Raw genomic sequence first — 15,001 nt, 5'->3', positions numbered from 1 at the left:
TTACACCTTTCTTTTGATGTGTTGGGTGAAAGCTTGTAGATGACAGTAGGGAATTTCTATCGGTTGGTTTTGTGTATAGTGATGTACTGAATTTGATAAGTCCATCTCTCCTGTATTTGGAAATTTTCAAATCCAGGAAAGAGATAGCTTCACTATTGACCTCATATTTAAATCGGATTGGAGAATCCAACCCATTCAGTTTTCCTACCCACTCATTTAATGATTCAACTGTACCCCTCCATACCAGGAGCACGTCATCTATGTAGCGGCCATACAGCTTAATCTCAGGGATTAAGGTGGTCTCCATTACGAAGTCTCATACCACAACATGTATAAGTTGGCATATGCGGGAGCCATGCTGGAGCCCATCGCCGTTCCAAAATTTCCAAATACAGGAGAGATGAACAAGGGATATAGAAAATTCATCACTAAGATTGGCCCAACTTGACCAGGGTGCACTCCTCCATAAAACGAAGGTGAAGAAAACAAATGACAAGGAGATCAATCTGATCACTACATATACCCCTTTACATCGAGCACTTGAGAAATCAGTGCGGGAAAATTGGGAGATAGTGAGGACGGATAAATCTCTCCCCTTCGCTTCAACAAAACCACCACGGCTGGTCTATAAAAAATCTTCTACTTTGAAGGACATTCTGGTCCACAATGATCCTATACAGTGCTATAAAAAAGGCACTTGGATGGATACTACTAGGAAACCAGGCTGCTTTAAATGTGGCGACTGCACCACATGCAATAGCATGCTCACAGGATCTACATTTCAGCATCCTCGCACAGGAAAGAAATTTAAAATGTATCACAGATTGACCTGCACTAGCAGTTTTGTGATATATATCCTGACATGCCCATGTTCTCTAGTGTATGTTGGAAAGACCTCCACAACGTTCCGGGAGAGGATGGCGAATCATCACCACGCAATAAGATCTGCGATTGAGAAGAAGGAATCGGATCAACCTGTCGCCAGGCATTTTATGCAGGCAGGCCACACTGCTGCAAGCTTAAGAACAATGGTCATTGACCATGTACCGCCCATGAAGAGGGGTGGCGATAGGCACACTAAGCTATTACAGGTTGAGGCTTCCTGGATATATCGCTTAGATACTGTCACTCCGAGAGGACTCAACGCCCGATTGGATTATAATGTGTTTATTTAACTGGACTGGGCTATGATTCATCAGTCTAGGTCTACGTCTGGACGTTTACCATCATCATTATTATCCATAACCATATTGACATTATTGTTGTCTTATGGATACACATTTTTTCCTCTATGTATGGACAGTATTTTCTTGTGAACCGCGGTCTCCATGTGAGTGTGTCACCAAATCAGAATAAGTTTCGCCATAGTCTGAGAGACTTGAAGAGGGATTCATGGTTTTTTTTTTTGGTTGGTTTTTTTACTCCTAACAATGGTTAATTTTGGTAGTTGGTCTGTATTGAATAAGCTTACTTTTAAATCTAGACCTTACATTGTCCATTGTAGTGCTATAAATGCTTGGGGATTACATTTATTTTTTAATAATTTTTCTACTTTAAACTAAGAATGTATTAGGATGAATCTATTATCTAAAATTCGTGCATATATTCCCCCAGTAATACAGTTAAGTTAGTGCTGGTCTAGCCGTTTTTTAATTTATTTCACTTTATGGGTTAGCACTATTTTTATTCCGATCACCGGCCGGTTGCAAGGTTATGTTAATACCTCTGTACGCTGTTTCGACGTTACGCCTGTCTATCACAAGAGGAGGAGGGGATATGCTAATTAGCCATGCGGCTGCCCTCCAGCGTTACTTCGTTGGCGGTAGTGACGTAACGCACCCGCTCCGGCACGGCGATACCGGAAGTATAGAGCACGTTCAGGGGGTTTAAATAGAGGGATAAGGGTGGCGGGTAGTTAGATTGTTTTGCCTGAGGATTGGAAAGCAAGCCCATTGAGAAAGGTGCCAGAGGCGCACCGAAACGTCTGGGGTATTCGTGTGATCAATATTGTCATTTGTTTGCAATAAAGAAACTTTTCACAACAAGACCGGTGAGTGCAGCATTTCTTCTACTAATAAGGAGAGCTGGAATGGATATATATATATATATATATATATAATGAAACGATCTTACCAGAATCAATGCCGTGGAACAGGAACACGGCCCTTCATGTGTGACAGGTTAGTAGCGTCGCTCCTGATATGGACATGAGAGAAGAAAAGCAGGCAGCAAAACTCTTCAACGCTGACTGCTTGGGATGGTTTTGCAGAAGAATCCCCCCCTGCATCTCCTGACTCTAACTTTTACCCATGTTCTTACTGAGAGGCTGACAGGACTCCTTAAAACTCCAGTCCCATTGCGAGAGTACTACCCTCCATAAGAGACTACTCTGAATCTTCTGAAAGGCAAAGAATGACTGGGGGATGAGGGGAGTGGGGGAGGTATTTAAGCCTTTGGCTGGGATGGCTTTGCCTCCTCCTGGTGGCCAAGTTCTTAATTCACACAAGTGATGAATAAAGCAGTGGACTCTCCTCCCATTAAGAGCGAAAATACATTAAAAAGTACAGTTACACTCATAATAGCACTCATTATTGCACCAAAAAGTTATAAGGGCTCAAAGATATAAGGTCTCAGGTCTTAGAAAAAAAGACATGCAAAGGGCTTCAATATTGTGATACATACATATAAATATCTAAATAAATATATATATATATATATATATATATATATATATATATGTGTGTGTGTGTGTGTGTGTGTACAGATGTATTTATATGTGTATATATGTATTTACAGACATACTCAGCTATCTGACCCTGCTAGTTCTACTACCACCTGCTTATCTGTTTTTGTTTTTCTATCTCTCTGTGCTTGAAGAAGTTAGTTCATGTTTTAAAGTTACATATAAGAGAATTGTGTTTTATGTAATTCAAACTGCATTAATAAGGTTTTTACTTTAATAAAAAAGTCTGCTTTTTTTTAATATGATTGGAGAGAGTATGGAAATACCTCCCTATTAATAAATAAATAAAACCAAGATTTCTTAGCAAAACACTGGGATAATCTAAAAGGATAAAAAAAAAGGGGCGCCCCCAAATGGTATAGTACTTCAAATCACAGAATATGTGTGGGTAATCAAATCTACTCACAAGGTGTGAAGCACTAAAGAAGTGCCGCAATGGCAGTCTGGACCTTATGAAGCCGTCCAGTAAGCTTGCTCCACGGTTGAACTGGGATGTACCTTTGTGTGCCTCGAAAGGCAGGACTCCACTAAACCGCAGCTAAAAAGTGCATAAGTATACAACTCCTTTGTACTATTAACAAGGTATCGCAGAGGTGCATCCCAAACTCTCAGATCCTCCAAAGGAATGAAAGACTCAAAAGTGAGGGAATATTAGCAACTCAAAACCTTAATAATCACAGACCAGAGAGTACTTATAAAGCACATATATTGTAGGTTTAAAAAGTAAGTTCACAAATTAAAATCAGAACCCGTTTCTCAGTGTTATACTGTTTCCTCAGGTGAGTGATCCTTGTTTAAAGGAATATGAAACCCAAATGTTTTCTTTCAGGATTCAGATAACTCATGCAATTTTAAGCAACTTTCTAATTTACTCCTATTATCAATTTTTGATAAATGTAGCCACCAATCAGCAAGCACTACTCAGGGTGCTGAACCAAAAATGGGCTTGCTCCTAAGCTTACATTACTGCTTTTTTCAAATAAAGATACTAAGAGAACGAAGAAAAAATGATAATAGGTGTAAATTAGAAAGTTGTTAAAAATTGCATGCTCTATCTGAATCGTGAAAGAAAAAAATTGGGTTTCATATCCCTTTAACCTTAGGTACACTATCTGCCAAGATGAAGGAACAACCATAATGGTTGTTGCTTGCTGTAATTCAGTGTCACACTTGTCTTATCTATTATGTGTATGTTGACTCACACAGAAAGCTAAGTACCTCACTGCATTGTTATTACTGAATTGTATATATTAGAATGGTATTCCTTTATAAGCTATATATACACCAATACATTGTGTTAGTCTTATATTGCTTATGTAGTTTTCCTTTCACTCCTTTACCCTACAATCTATATCCCCAGGCACAACACCAATACTTTATTTTGGTTTAAAACATAATTTATGTAAGAACTTACCTGATAAATTCATTTCTTTCATATTAGCAAGAGTCCATGAGCTAGTGACGTATGGGATATACATTCCTACCAGGAGGGGCAAAGTTTCCCAAACCTCAAAATGCCTATAAATACACCCCTCACCACACCCACAATTCAGTTTAACGAATAGCCAAGAAGTGGGGTGATAAAAAAGTGCGAAAGCATATAAAATAAGGAATTGGAATAATTGTGCTTTATACAAAATCATAACCACCACAAAAAAAGGGCGGGCCTCATGGACTCTTGCTAATATGAAAGAAATGAATTTATCAGGTAAGTTCTTACATAAATTATGTTTTCTTTCATGTAATTAGCAAGAGTCCATGAGCTAGTGACGTATGGGATAATGACTACCCAAGATGTGGATCTTTCCACACAAGAGTCACTAGAGAGGGAGGGATAAAATAAAGACAGCCAATTCCTGCTGAAAATAATCCACACCCAAAATAAAGTTTAACGAAAAACATAAGCAGAAGATTCAAACTGAAACCGCTGCCTGAAGTACTTTTCTACCAAAAACTGCTTCAGAAGAAGAAAATACATCAAAATGGTAGAATTTAGTAAAAGTATGCAAAGAGGACCAAGTTGCTGCTTTGCAGATCTGGTCAACCGAAGCTTCATTCCTAAACGCCCAGGAAGTAGATACTGACCTAGTAGAATGAGCTGTAATTCTCTGAGGCGGAATTTTACCCGACTCAACATAGGCAAGATGAATTAAAGATGTCAACCAAGATGCCAAAGAAATGGCAGAAGCTTTCTGGCCTTTCCTAGAACCGGAAAAGATAACAAATAGACTAGAAGTCTTACGGAAAGATTTCGTAGCTTCAACATAATATTTCAAAGCTCTAACAACATCCAAAGAATGCAACGATTTCTCCTTAGAATTCTTAGGATTAGGACATAATGAAGGAACCACAATTTCTCTACTAATGTTGTTGGAATTCACAACTTTAGGTAAAAATTCAAAAGAAGTTCGCAACACCGCCTTATCCTGATGAAAAATCAGAAAAGGAGACTCACAAGAAAGAGCAGATAATTCAGAAACTCTTCTAGCAGAAGAGATGGCCAAAAGGAACAAAACTTTCCAAGAAAGTAATTTAATGTCCAATGAATGCATAGGTTCAAACGGAGGAGCTTGAAGAGCTCCCAGAACCAAATTCAAACTCCAAGGAGGAGAAATTGACTTAATGACAGGTTTTATACGAACCAAAGCTTGTACAAAACAATGAATATCAGGAAGAATAGCAATCTTTCTGTGAAAAAGAACAGAAAGAGCAGAGATTTGTCCTTTCAAAGAACTTGCGGACAAACCCTTATCTAAACCATCCTGAAGAAACTGTAAAATTCTCGGTATTCTAAAAGAATGCCAAGAAAAATGATGAGAAAGACACCAAGAAATATAAGTCTTCCAGACTCTATAATATATCTCTCGAGATACAGATTTACGAGCCTGTAACATAGTATTAATCACGGAGTCAGAGAAACCTCTTTGACCAAGAATCAAGCGTTCAATCTCCATACCTTTAAATTTAAGGATTTCAGATCCTGATGGAAAAAAGGGCCTTGTGACAGAAGGTCTGGTCTTAACGGAAGAGTCCACGGTTGGCAAGAGGCCATCCGGACAAGATCCGCATACCAAAACCTGTGAGGCCATGCCGGAGCTACCAGCAGAACAAACGAGCATTCCTTCAGAATCTTGGAGATTACTCTTGGAAGAAGAACTAGAGGCGGAAAGATATAGGCAGGATGATACTTCCAAGGAAGTGATAATGCATCCACTGCCTCCGCCTGAGGATCCCGGGATCTGGACAGATACCTGGGAAGTTTCTTGTTTAGATGGGACGCCATCAGATCTATTTCTGGAAGTTCCCACATTTGAACAATCTGAAGAAATACCTCTGGGTGAAGAGACCATTCGCCCGGATGCAACGTTTGGCGACTGAGATAATCCGCTTCCCAATTGTCTACACCTGGGATATGAACCGCAGAGATTAGACAGGAGCTGGATTCCGCCCAAACCAAAATTCGAGATACTTCTTTCATAGCCAGAGGACTGTGAGTCCCTCCTTGATGATTGATGTATGCCACAGTTGTGACATTGTCTGTCTGAAAACAAATGAACGATTCTCTCTTCAGAAGAGGCCAAAACTGAAGAGCTCTGAAAATTGCACGGAGTTCCAAAATATTGATCGGTAATCTCACCTCCTGAGATTCCCAAACTCCTTGTGCCGTCAGAGATCCCCACACAGCTCCCCAACCTGTGAGACTTGCATCTGTTGAAATTACAGTCCAGGTCGGAAGCACAAAAGAAGCCCCCTGAATTAAACGATGGTGATCTGTCCACCATGTTAGAGAGTGTCGAACAATCGGTTTTAAAGATATTAATTGAGATATCTTCGTGTAATCCTTGCACCATTGCTTCAGCATACAGAGCTGAAGAGGTCGCATGTGAAAACGAGCAAAGGGGATCGCGTCCGATGCAGCAGTCATAAGACCTAGAATTTCCATGCATAAGGCTACCGAAGGGAATGATTGTGACTGAAGGTTTCGACAAGCTGTAATCAACTTTAGACGTCTCTTGTCTGTTAAAGACAGAGTCATGGACACTGAATCCATCTGGAAACCCAGAAAGGTTACCCTTGTCTGAGGAATCAAAGAACTTTTTGGTAAATTGATCCTCCAACCATGATCTTGAAGAAACAACACAAGTCGATTCGTATGAGATTCTGCTAAATGTAAAGACTGAGCAAGTACCAAGATATCGTCCAAATAAGGAAATACCACAATACCCTGTTCTCTGATTACAGACAGCAGGGCACCGAGAACCTTTGTAAAAATTCTTGGAGCTGTAGCTAGGCCAAACGGCAGAGCCACAAATTGGTAATGCTTGTCCAGAAACGAGAATCTCAGGAACTGATAATGATCTGGATGAATCGGAATATGCAGATATGCATCCTGTAAATCTATCGTGGACATATAATTCCCTTGCTGAACAAAAGGTAAGATAGTCCTTACAGTTACCATCTTGAACGTTGGTATCCTTACATAACGATTCAATATTTTTAGATCCAGAACTGGTCTGAAAGAATTCTCCTTCTTTGGTACAATGAAGAGATTTGAATAAAACCCCATCCCCTGTTCCGGAACTGGAACTGGCATAATTACTCCAGTCAACTCTAGATCTGAAACACATTTCAGAAATGCTTGAGCTTTTACTGGATTTACTGGGACACGGGAAAGAAAAAATCTCTTTGCAGGAGGTCTCAACTTGAAACCAATTCTGTACCCTTCTGAAACAATGCTCTGAATCCAAAGATTGTGAACAGAATTGATCCAAATTTCCTTGAAAAAACGTAACCTGCCCCCTACCAGCTGAGCTGGAATGAGGGCCGCACCTTCATGTGGACTTAGAAGCAGGCTTTGCCTTTCTAGCTGGCTTGGATTTATTCCAGACTGGAGATGGTCTCCAAACTGAAACTGCTCCTGAGGATGAAGGATCAGGCTTTTGTTCTTTGTTGAAACGAAAGGAACGAAAACGATTATTAGCCCTGTTTTTACCTTTAGATTTTTTATCCTGTGGTAAAAAAGTTCCTTTCCCACCAGTAACAGTTGAAATAATGGAATCCAACTGAGAACCAAATAATTTGTTACCCTGGAAAGAAATGGAAAGTAAAGTTGATTTAGAAGCCATATCAGCATTCCAAGTTTTAAGCCATAAAGCTCTTCTAGCTAAAATAGCTAGAGACATAAACCTGACATCAACTCTGATAATATCAAAAATGGCATCACAGATAAAATTATTAGCATGCTGAAGAAGAATAATAATATCATGAGAATCACGATGTGTTACTTGTTGCGCTAAAGTTTCCAACCAAAAAGTTGAAGCTGCAGCAACATCAGCCAAAGATATAGCAGGTCTAAGAAGATTACCTGAACACAGATAAGCTTTTCTTAGAAAGGACTCAATTTTCCTATCTAGAGGATCCTTAAACGAAGTACCATCTGACGTAGGAATAGTAGTACGTTTAGCAAGGGTAGAAATAGCCCCATCAACTTTAGGGATCTTGTCCCAAAATTCTAATCTGTCAGACGGCACAGGATATAATTGCTTAAAACGTTTAGAAGGAGTAAATGAATTACCCAAATTATCCCATTCTTTGGAAATTACTGCAGAAATAGCATTAGGAACAGGAAAAACTTCTGGAATAACCACAGGAGCTTTAAATACCTTATCTAAACGTTTAGAATTAGTATCAAGAGGACCAGAATCCTCTATTTCTAAAGCAATTAGAACTTCTTTAAGTAAAGAACGAATAAATTCCATTTTAAATAAATATGAAGATTTATCAGCATCAACCTCAGAGACAGAATCCTCTGAACCAGAGGAGTCATCAGAATCAGAATGATGATGTTCATTTAAAAATTCATCTGTAGGGAGAGAAGTTTTAAAAGATTTTTTACGTTTACTAGAAGGAGAAATAACAGACATAGCCTTCTTTATGGATTCAGAAACAAAATCTCTTATATTATCAGGAACATTCTGCACCTTAGATGTTGAGGGAACTGCAACAGGCAATGGTACTTTACTAAAGGAAATATTATCTGCTTTAACAAGTTTGTCATGACAATCAATACAAACAACAGCTGGAGAAATAGCTACCAAAAGTTTACAGCAGATACACTTAGCTTTGGTAGATTCAGCACTTGACAGAGATTTTCCTGTAGTATCTTCTGGCTCAGATGCAACGTGAGACATCTTGCAATATGTAAGAGAAAAAACAACATATAAAGCAAAATTGATCAAATTCCTTAAATGACAGTTTCAGGAATGGGAAAGAATGCCAAAGAACAAGCTTCTAGCAACCAGAAGCAATAAAAAATGAGACTTAAATAATGTGGAGACAAAAGTGACGCCCATATTTTTTCGCGCCAAATAAGACGCCCACATTATTTGGCGCCTAAATGCTTTTTGGCGCCAAAAATGACGCCACATCCGGAACGCCGACATCTTTGGCGCGAAATAACGTCAAAGAATGACGCAACTTCCGGCGACACGTATGACGCCGGAAACGGAAATAGAATTTTTGCGCCAAAAAAGTCCGCGCCAAGAATGACGCAATAAAATGAAGCATTTTCAGCCCCCGCGAGCCTAACAGCCCACAGGGAAAAAGTCAAATTTTAAGGTAAGAAAAAATGGTCAAATCAAAATGCATTATCCCAAATATGAAACTGACTGTCTGAAAATAAGGAAAGTTGAACATTCTGAGTCAAGGCAAATAAATGTTTGAATACATATATTTAGAACTTTATAAACAAAGTGCCCAACCATAGCTTGGAGTGTCACAGAAAATAAGACTTACTTACCCCAGGACACTCATCTACATATAGCAGATAGCCAAACCAGTACTGAAACGAGAATCAGCAGAGGTAATGGTATATATAAGAGTATATCGTCGATCTGAAAAGGGAGGTAAGAGATGAATCTCTACGACCGATAACAGAGAACCTATGAAATAGACCCCTTAGAAGGAGATCACTGCATTCAAATAGGCAATACTCTCCTCACATCCCTCTGACATTCACTGCACGCTGAGAGGAAAACCGGGCTCCAACTTGCTGCGGAGCGCATATCAACGTAGAATCTAGCACAAACTTACTTCACCACCTCCATCGGAGGCAAAGTTTGTAAAACTGAATTGTGGGTGTGGTGAGGGGTGTATTTATAGGCATTTTGAGGTTTGGGAAACTTTGCCCCTCCTGGTAGGAATGTATATCCCATACGTCACTAGCTCATGGACTCTTGCTAATTACATGAAAGAAATATATGTTTAATAATACTTCCTATTTTGACCCATAGAACAAATATGTTGCACATCCAAGCAATGAACAAACATTATATTTTGTTTGATGGACTTACTATGCTGTCAGTATTTTCTGAAGGTGTCTCCTCAGGGTAGACAGAGGATGGGATTTCATTCTTCAAAATAATCTCAATCCTTCCAATTTGATGCTGCAGAAAAACATATTCCAAAGTGAATGATTCTTAAATATGCAAAACACATTAGAACGTTTACTTCAGGCATTTCTATTACATTATTTGTATAATTAATATGCATTAAATGTAGTCAAAGACAGACAACTGTACTAACTAAAACACAGATCATTTAAAACCCAATTCTTATTTTAATCAGTAAATTTCTACATTAGCAAACAATAACTACTGCTAATGTGCCAACTGATTACATGTACAGAATTATAATACAGTTTTTAAGCACATACATTTTTTTTAAAAAAAGTTGTTACTAAGTCTCGTAAGTGCTTAACATTCTACAAACAGAAACTTTTAGTTAAATAAAAGATGAGTTTAAATGGACTTAAACCCCCAGTTTTTTCTTTCATGATTCAGCTAGAGTATGCAAATTTAAACAACTTTCCAATTTAAGTCTATTATCAAATTTGCTTAATTCTCTTGGTATCCTTTGTTGATGAGCAGCAAAGCATTACTGGGAGCTACCTTAATATATCTGGTGAGCCAATGACAAGAGGCACATATGAAGCTAACTCCCAGTAGCGCATTGCTAATCCTAAGCATATCTAGGTATGCTTTACAACAACAAATATAAAGAATGAAGCAAATTAGACAATAGAAATAAATAGTTGTTTAAAATTACATGCTCTATCAGAAACATGAAAGTTGAATTTTGACCTTACTGTCCCTTTAATATAACAAAAATCCAAAAGAGGAAGGCAGCAATAGTGGGATAAAAATGTTTATTCAGCACACAGAGCGCAATGTTTCGGGAGTTAACCTCCCTTAATCATGCATGATTAAGGGAGGTTAACTCCTGAAACGTTGCGCTCTGTGTGCTGAATAAACATTTTTATCCCACTATTGCTGCCTTCCTCTTTTGGATTTTTGGATATTGTCTGGTCTTGGTGGTGGAGACCTAGTTGGCCTGCAGTGGGCTGCTGTGCTGGACTGTTCACCTTTATTTACACAACCTTTAATATAACAAAACAGAAATGTGCATTTGCAGAAAGTGTTTCCAAAGTGTTGCAGTTTTAATTTCTTTGCATTGCAACATATTATGTATTGCGCTAAATAACAGAACTATATAGGCTCCATGTGCTAAGCAGTGTAAGCTGACTTTGAGCCCTTGTGGGGCCGGTTCGCACATGTGAGCTGTTTCACTCAATGTCATTAGACTGCTGCTTCTTACTCTCTATTGAACCCTTATTGAACACACTCGATGGGGGTGATTGACAGGCCCTTTTATTTTGCGTGAGTTCACTGGGTCCCTATATGATAATAGAAGGATGCCCCCTGGCAATCAGCTAATCAGTGAGTAGTCACAAGCCACTTGCATAATAGCTGCCCCCCAACCATGTTCATACCTCTCACTTTATTTTTCTTGATTGGTTTATTAATGTGACTTACTTAGAAAAAAGAATAAACAGGGGAGAATGTTGCCTTCTCTAAGTTCAAAGGATCATCAGACTCACTAGAAAACAATGTTAAAGGGGCATAAGACTGATGAGTACGACTACATTACTACTACTCACTATGCTATTGTTTTTTCTCATGTACCTGCAGCTATCTTTAAAGCTGCAGGTACCATTACAGAAGCCAGCTAGCAAAGCGCTGCATCTTTATACTGGGCGCTGCCATCTTGGTACGCATCCTTTAGAAGCAGTGCACTTTCACAAATCAGTGCTGTACCTTGCACTTTATATTATCTCACACAATAAATGCAGAAAGGTTACATGTTTACATTTTTACCCAGTTTAAAAGTTACATAACAAAAATAAAAAGTCTCAGGAATAATATAACAACCAGCAGATGCTGCAAAACTTTACAATCCCACTCTATATTGAACACACTAAACTACAGTGCATGATATGGCCTGTCAACAATATCACTGATCTGTAAATGTGCTTCACTTATTTTACAGGGGACAAAAAATCTTAAATTCCAAAATGGCGGCGCCCAGTATGAAGATGCAGAGCTTTACTAACCAGCACTTGTAATGGGTTAAAATAAGAGAATAGCTTTGAAGAGAGCTGCATGGCCAAGAGAAAAAACACAAGCATGGTGAGTAGTAACCCTGCTACTGTATTTGCACCCAGCAGTTTAATGTCCCTTTAAACTACAAAGTGAAAAAAAGTAGTTTAAGTATAGAAGTGATGGCTCCACAGTAAAGGGTTAAAATGGTGAATCTGCTGATCTGCAAGTATCAAAGTGTATCTCTCCCCCTACACAAAGTCCTATCTCTGTGTATCTTTTAAAAGTACTTTCAGCTATGGGTTCAAAGGAAAAATCCTCTTCAGTTTAATTAGCAGCAGCCACTGATACACTATGGGAATGTTAATATTTAACTTGAGTACTTCCTTTGATCACATCATTCATACTGTAAAAAAAATTAGTAGCAGCGACTTGTAAATGAAACACAGCTTGATTAATTCAAATTAGGCCACATGATATTTCCTCTACAAATAAACATGTTATTTTCTTCAATTATTAGATCATTCATTAGCAATAAGTACTCAGCATTGACTGAAAACAAGGACTCAGCTCTAATGCAAGCACTGGAAACAGCGAACCTAATTATTACGAAAAGGACAGCAAAAAAGTTTCTAGAAGGGTATAGTTCCTTTTCCTCCTTTTGCATCAACTAATATTTCACACCAAGCTTTATGTTAAAGGGCTATACTAAAGCTAAAATTACATATTCAAATTCATTGCAGCTTAAGAGCAGGACAGGGTAGTTGCATGAAGTCATCAGTCGCTTACCATTTGGGATATGCAATGCTTGTGGGTCTCCACCTATGTGTTTAATTCCTTTGTAGCGCTGTTTTCCTTTGGGATAGGCTACAAGTGTTGTGCAAATATGCAAAGATTGCACAGTTAAGTACAAATTTCAAACCCATATCTATCTATCATCCTTAAAGATTTGCACTCACGATACCATAATCTCAACCACCAGGGGGCAGATGAAAACAAACAATATAAAAGTCCAAAAGTAGCACTGCACTCGCTGGAAATTATACTAACACATAACATTTATTCCAAAAGTTTAAAACATGCCCATAACGTTTTGGAGTCAATCAGACCCCTATATCAAATGGAAGAACATCACTATATATGTGCAAACAGTGAAAAAATGCAACTTGCAACAGGCCAAAATGTGTTTTAAAATAATTTAGCAAACTGCTAAAAAAGTGTTATTTTTCTGATACGTTTGTGCTCATTTATAAAGCTGCATTTGTAACTTTTGAGTCCTTAAAGGGACAGTAAAGTCAAAATGACACTTTCATGATTCATATAGAGCATGTAATTTTAAACAACTTTCCAATTTACGTCTGTTTTGCTTCGTTTTCTCATAAGAGCTCAGGAGTGTGCACATGTCTTTAGTACTCTATGGCAGCAGTATTTTGCAACATTGTATAACAAAGCTACAAATAATGTTGCAAAATACTGCTGCCATAGACATAGAGTGCTAAAAAAATATGCACACTCCTGAGTTCTTATGAGCCTACCTAGTTTTATTATTTAATTAAAGATACAAAAGAACAAAGCAAATGCAAATTTAATAACATAATTAAATTAGGAAGTTGTTTAAAATTGCATACTCTATCTGAAACATGAAAGTTTAATTTTGACTTTACTGTCCCTTTAATTTAAGAACCAGAGGTCAAACTAGTGGGGAAGAGGGAGGGGCTGCACCACAAAACAGCGTGCTAATGTTGAATGGCCAGCAACAATTGCGGGTAGACAGGTTTCCTGTCTGGGAACTTGCCAACCCATATCTTCCTAAATATACCTCATTGAAACATCAGTGTAAAAATGTCCCCATGCCATAAATTAATTTGAAAATAGATTTAAAAAAGGGTTATCAATGGATTTTCAAATTATTTTAAATGAGTTTATAGCTTGAAACATACATTAATTTACCTGCTGACTATTTTCTTTATCAAGCTCTTCCTGTTGTGCCAGTAATGGCAGGATGTCTGAAATAAAGATTTGCCACCAAAGAACTAGGAAAGAAAGATTATGGTGTCCACTTAAAGATTCATTGTCTACAATCCACTGAGTCTGAGGATTGTACTTGCAGTTCCAGGGCTTTGGTGTACCAATAAAATGAATAACTTTTGCCTCTGAGCCAAATCTGGAGAAGATAATGAAACATTTATTCAACAAACTTTAAGAGAATAAACAGCTTTGAATTATAGAAAAATTGCACAAACAGTATCAGTATAAACATTTGCAATGTTTTGTAAATGGGGAGAAGTCATGGTGGGGTATGAGATGGAAAAGTAAAGAGACCAGATAAAAAAAACAACTGGATAATAATGTTAGCTAATGTGAAACTGACATTTGACCAGGAGGCCAGCATTACAGTCCCAGTGACTTAGGTCAGAAAACCTGGTTCTCTGTCAGGTATATGAAAACAAAGTAGCATCATGCATATTGGGTTGATTGGTTTTGGAGCCAATATTTCACTAGACAGCACAGTATTTTAACTGCCTATCCAGAAATGGGATCTGATTTGATATGCAGTGTATATGGCTGACAAGGGCTGCAAAGCAACTGCTCTGATCTGAGGTGCAATAAAGGCAAAGGGGTCTGTTCTTAGGTCCCCTGTGAGCATATGGCTGAAAGGAGCTAGAGGACTATGGGGTCTGATTTAGATCTGATCACAACTCTACGAGATTATCCAGAATTTTGGTGGAGGACAGCTGTGAACCTTGCATACATAAAATAAAGCACTATTAAATATGTTCAATATATATGTATATAGGTAATGACCACCTCTGTGTTTTGC

General features: G+C 38.2%; 1 protein-coding gene across 3 annotated transcripts in view; it reads right to left on the bottom strand.

Annotated features, from left to right (window-relative positions):
* Positions 1–15,001, bottom strand: part of GYG2 (glycogenin 2) — a 213,211-nt gene that overhangs the window by 108,580 nt on the left and 89,630 nt on the right. For all 3 annotated transcript variants that reach the window (XM_053706438.1, XM_053706440.1, XM_053706439.1), the window contains exons 7-8: positions 14,131–14,344; positions 10,096–10,188 (exon numbers count right to left, since the gene is read on the bottom strand). In XM_053706438.1, the coding sequence (XP_053562413.1) occupies positions 10,096–10,188; positions 14,131–14,344 (307 nt within the window). The remainder of the gene's footprint in view (positions 1–10,095; positions 10,189–14,130; positions 14,345–15,001) is intronic.

This window comes from Bombina bombina, chromosome 3 (assembly GCF_027579735.1).
Source record: "Bombina bombina isolate aBomBom1 chromosome 3, aBomBom1.pri, whole genome shotgun sequence".
Classification (NCBI taxonomy): Eukaryota; Metazoa; Chordata; class Amphibia; order Anura; family Bombinatoridae; genus Bombina; species Bombina bombina.
This window is presented reverse-complemented; position numbering and strand designations above follow the sequence as displayed.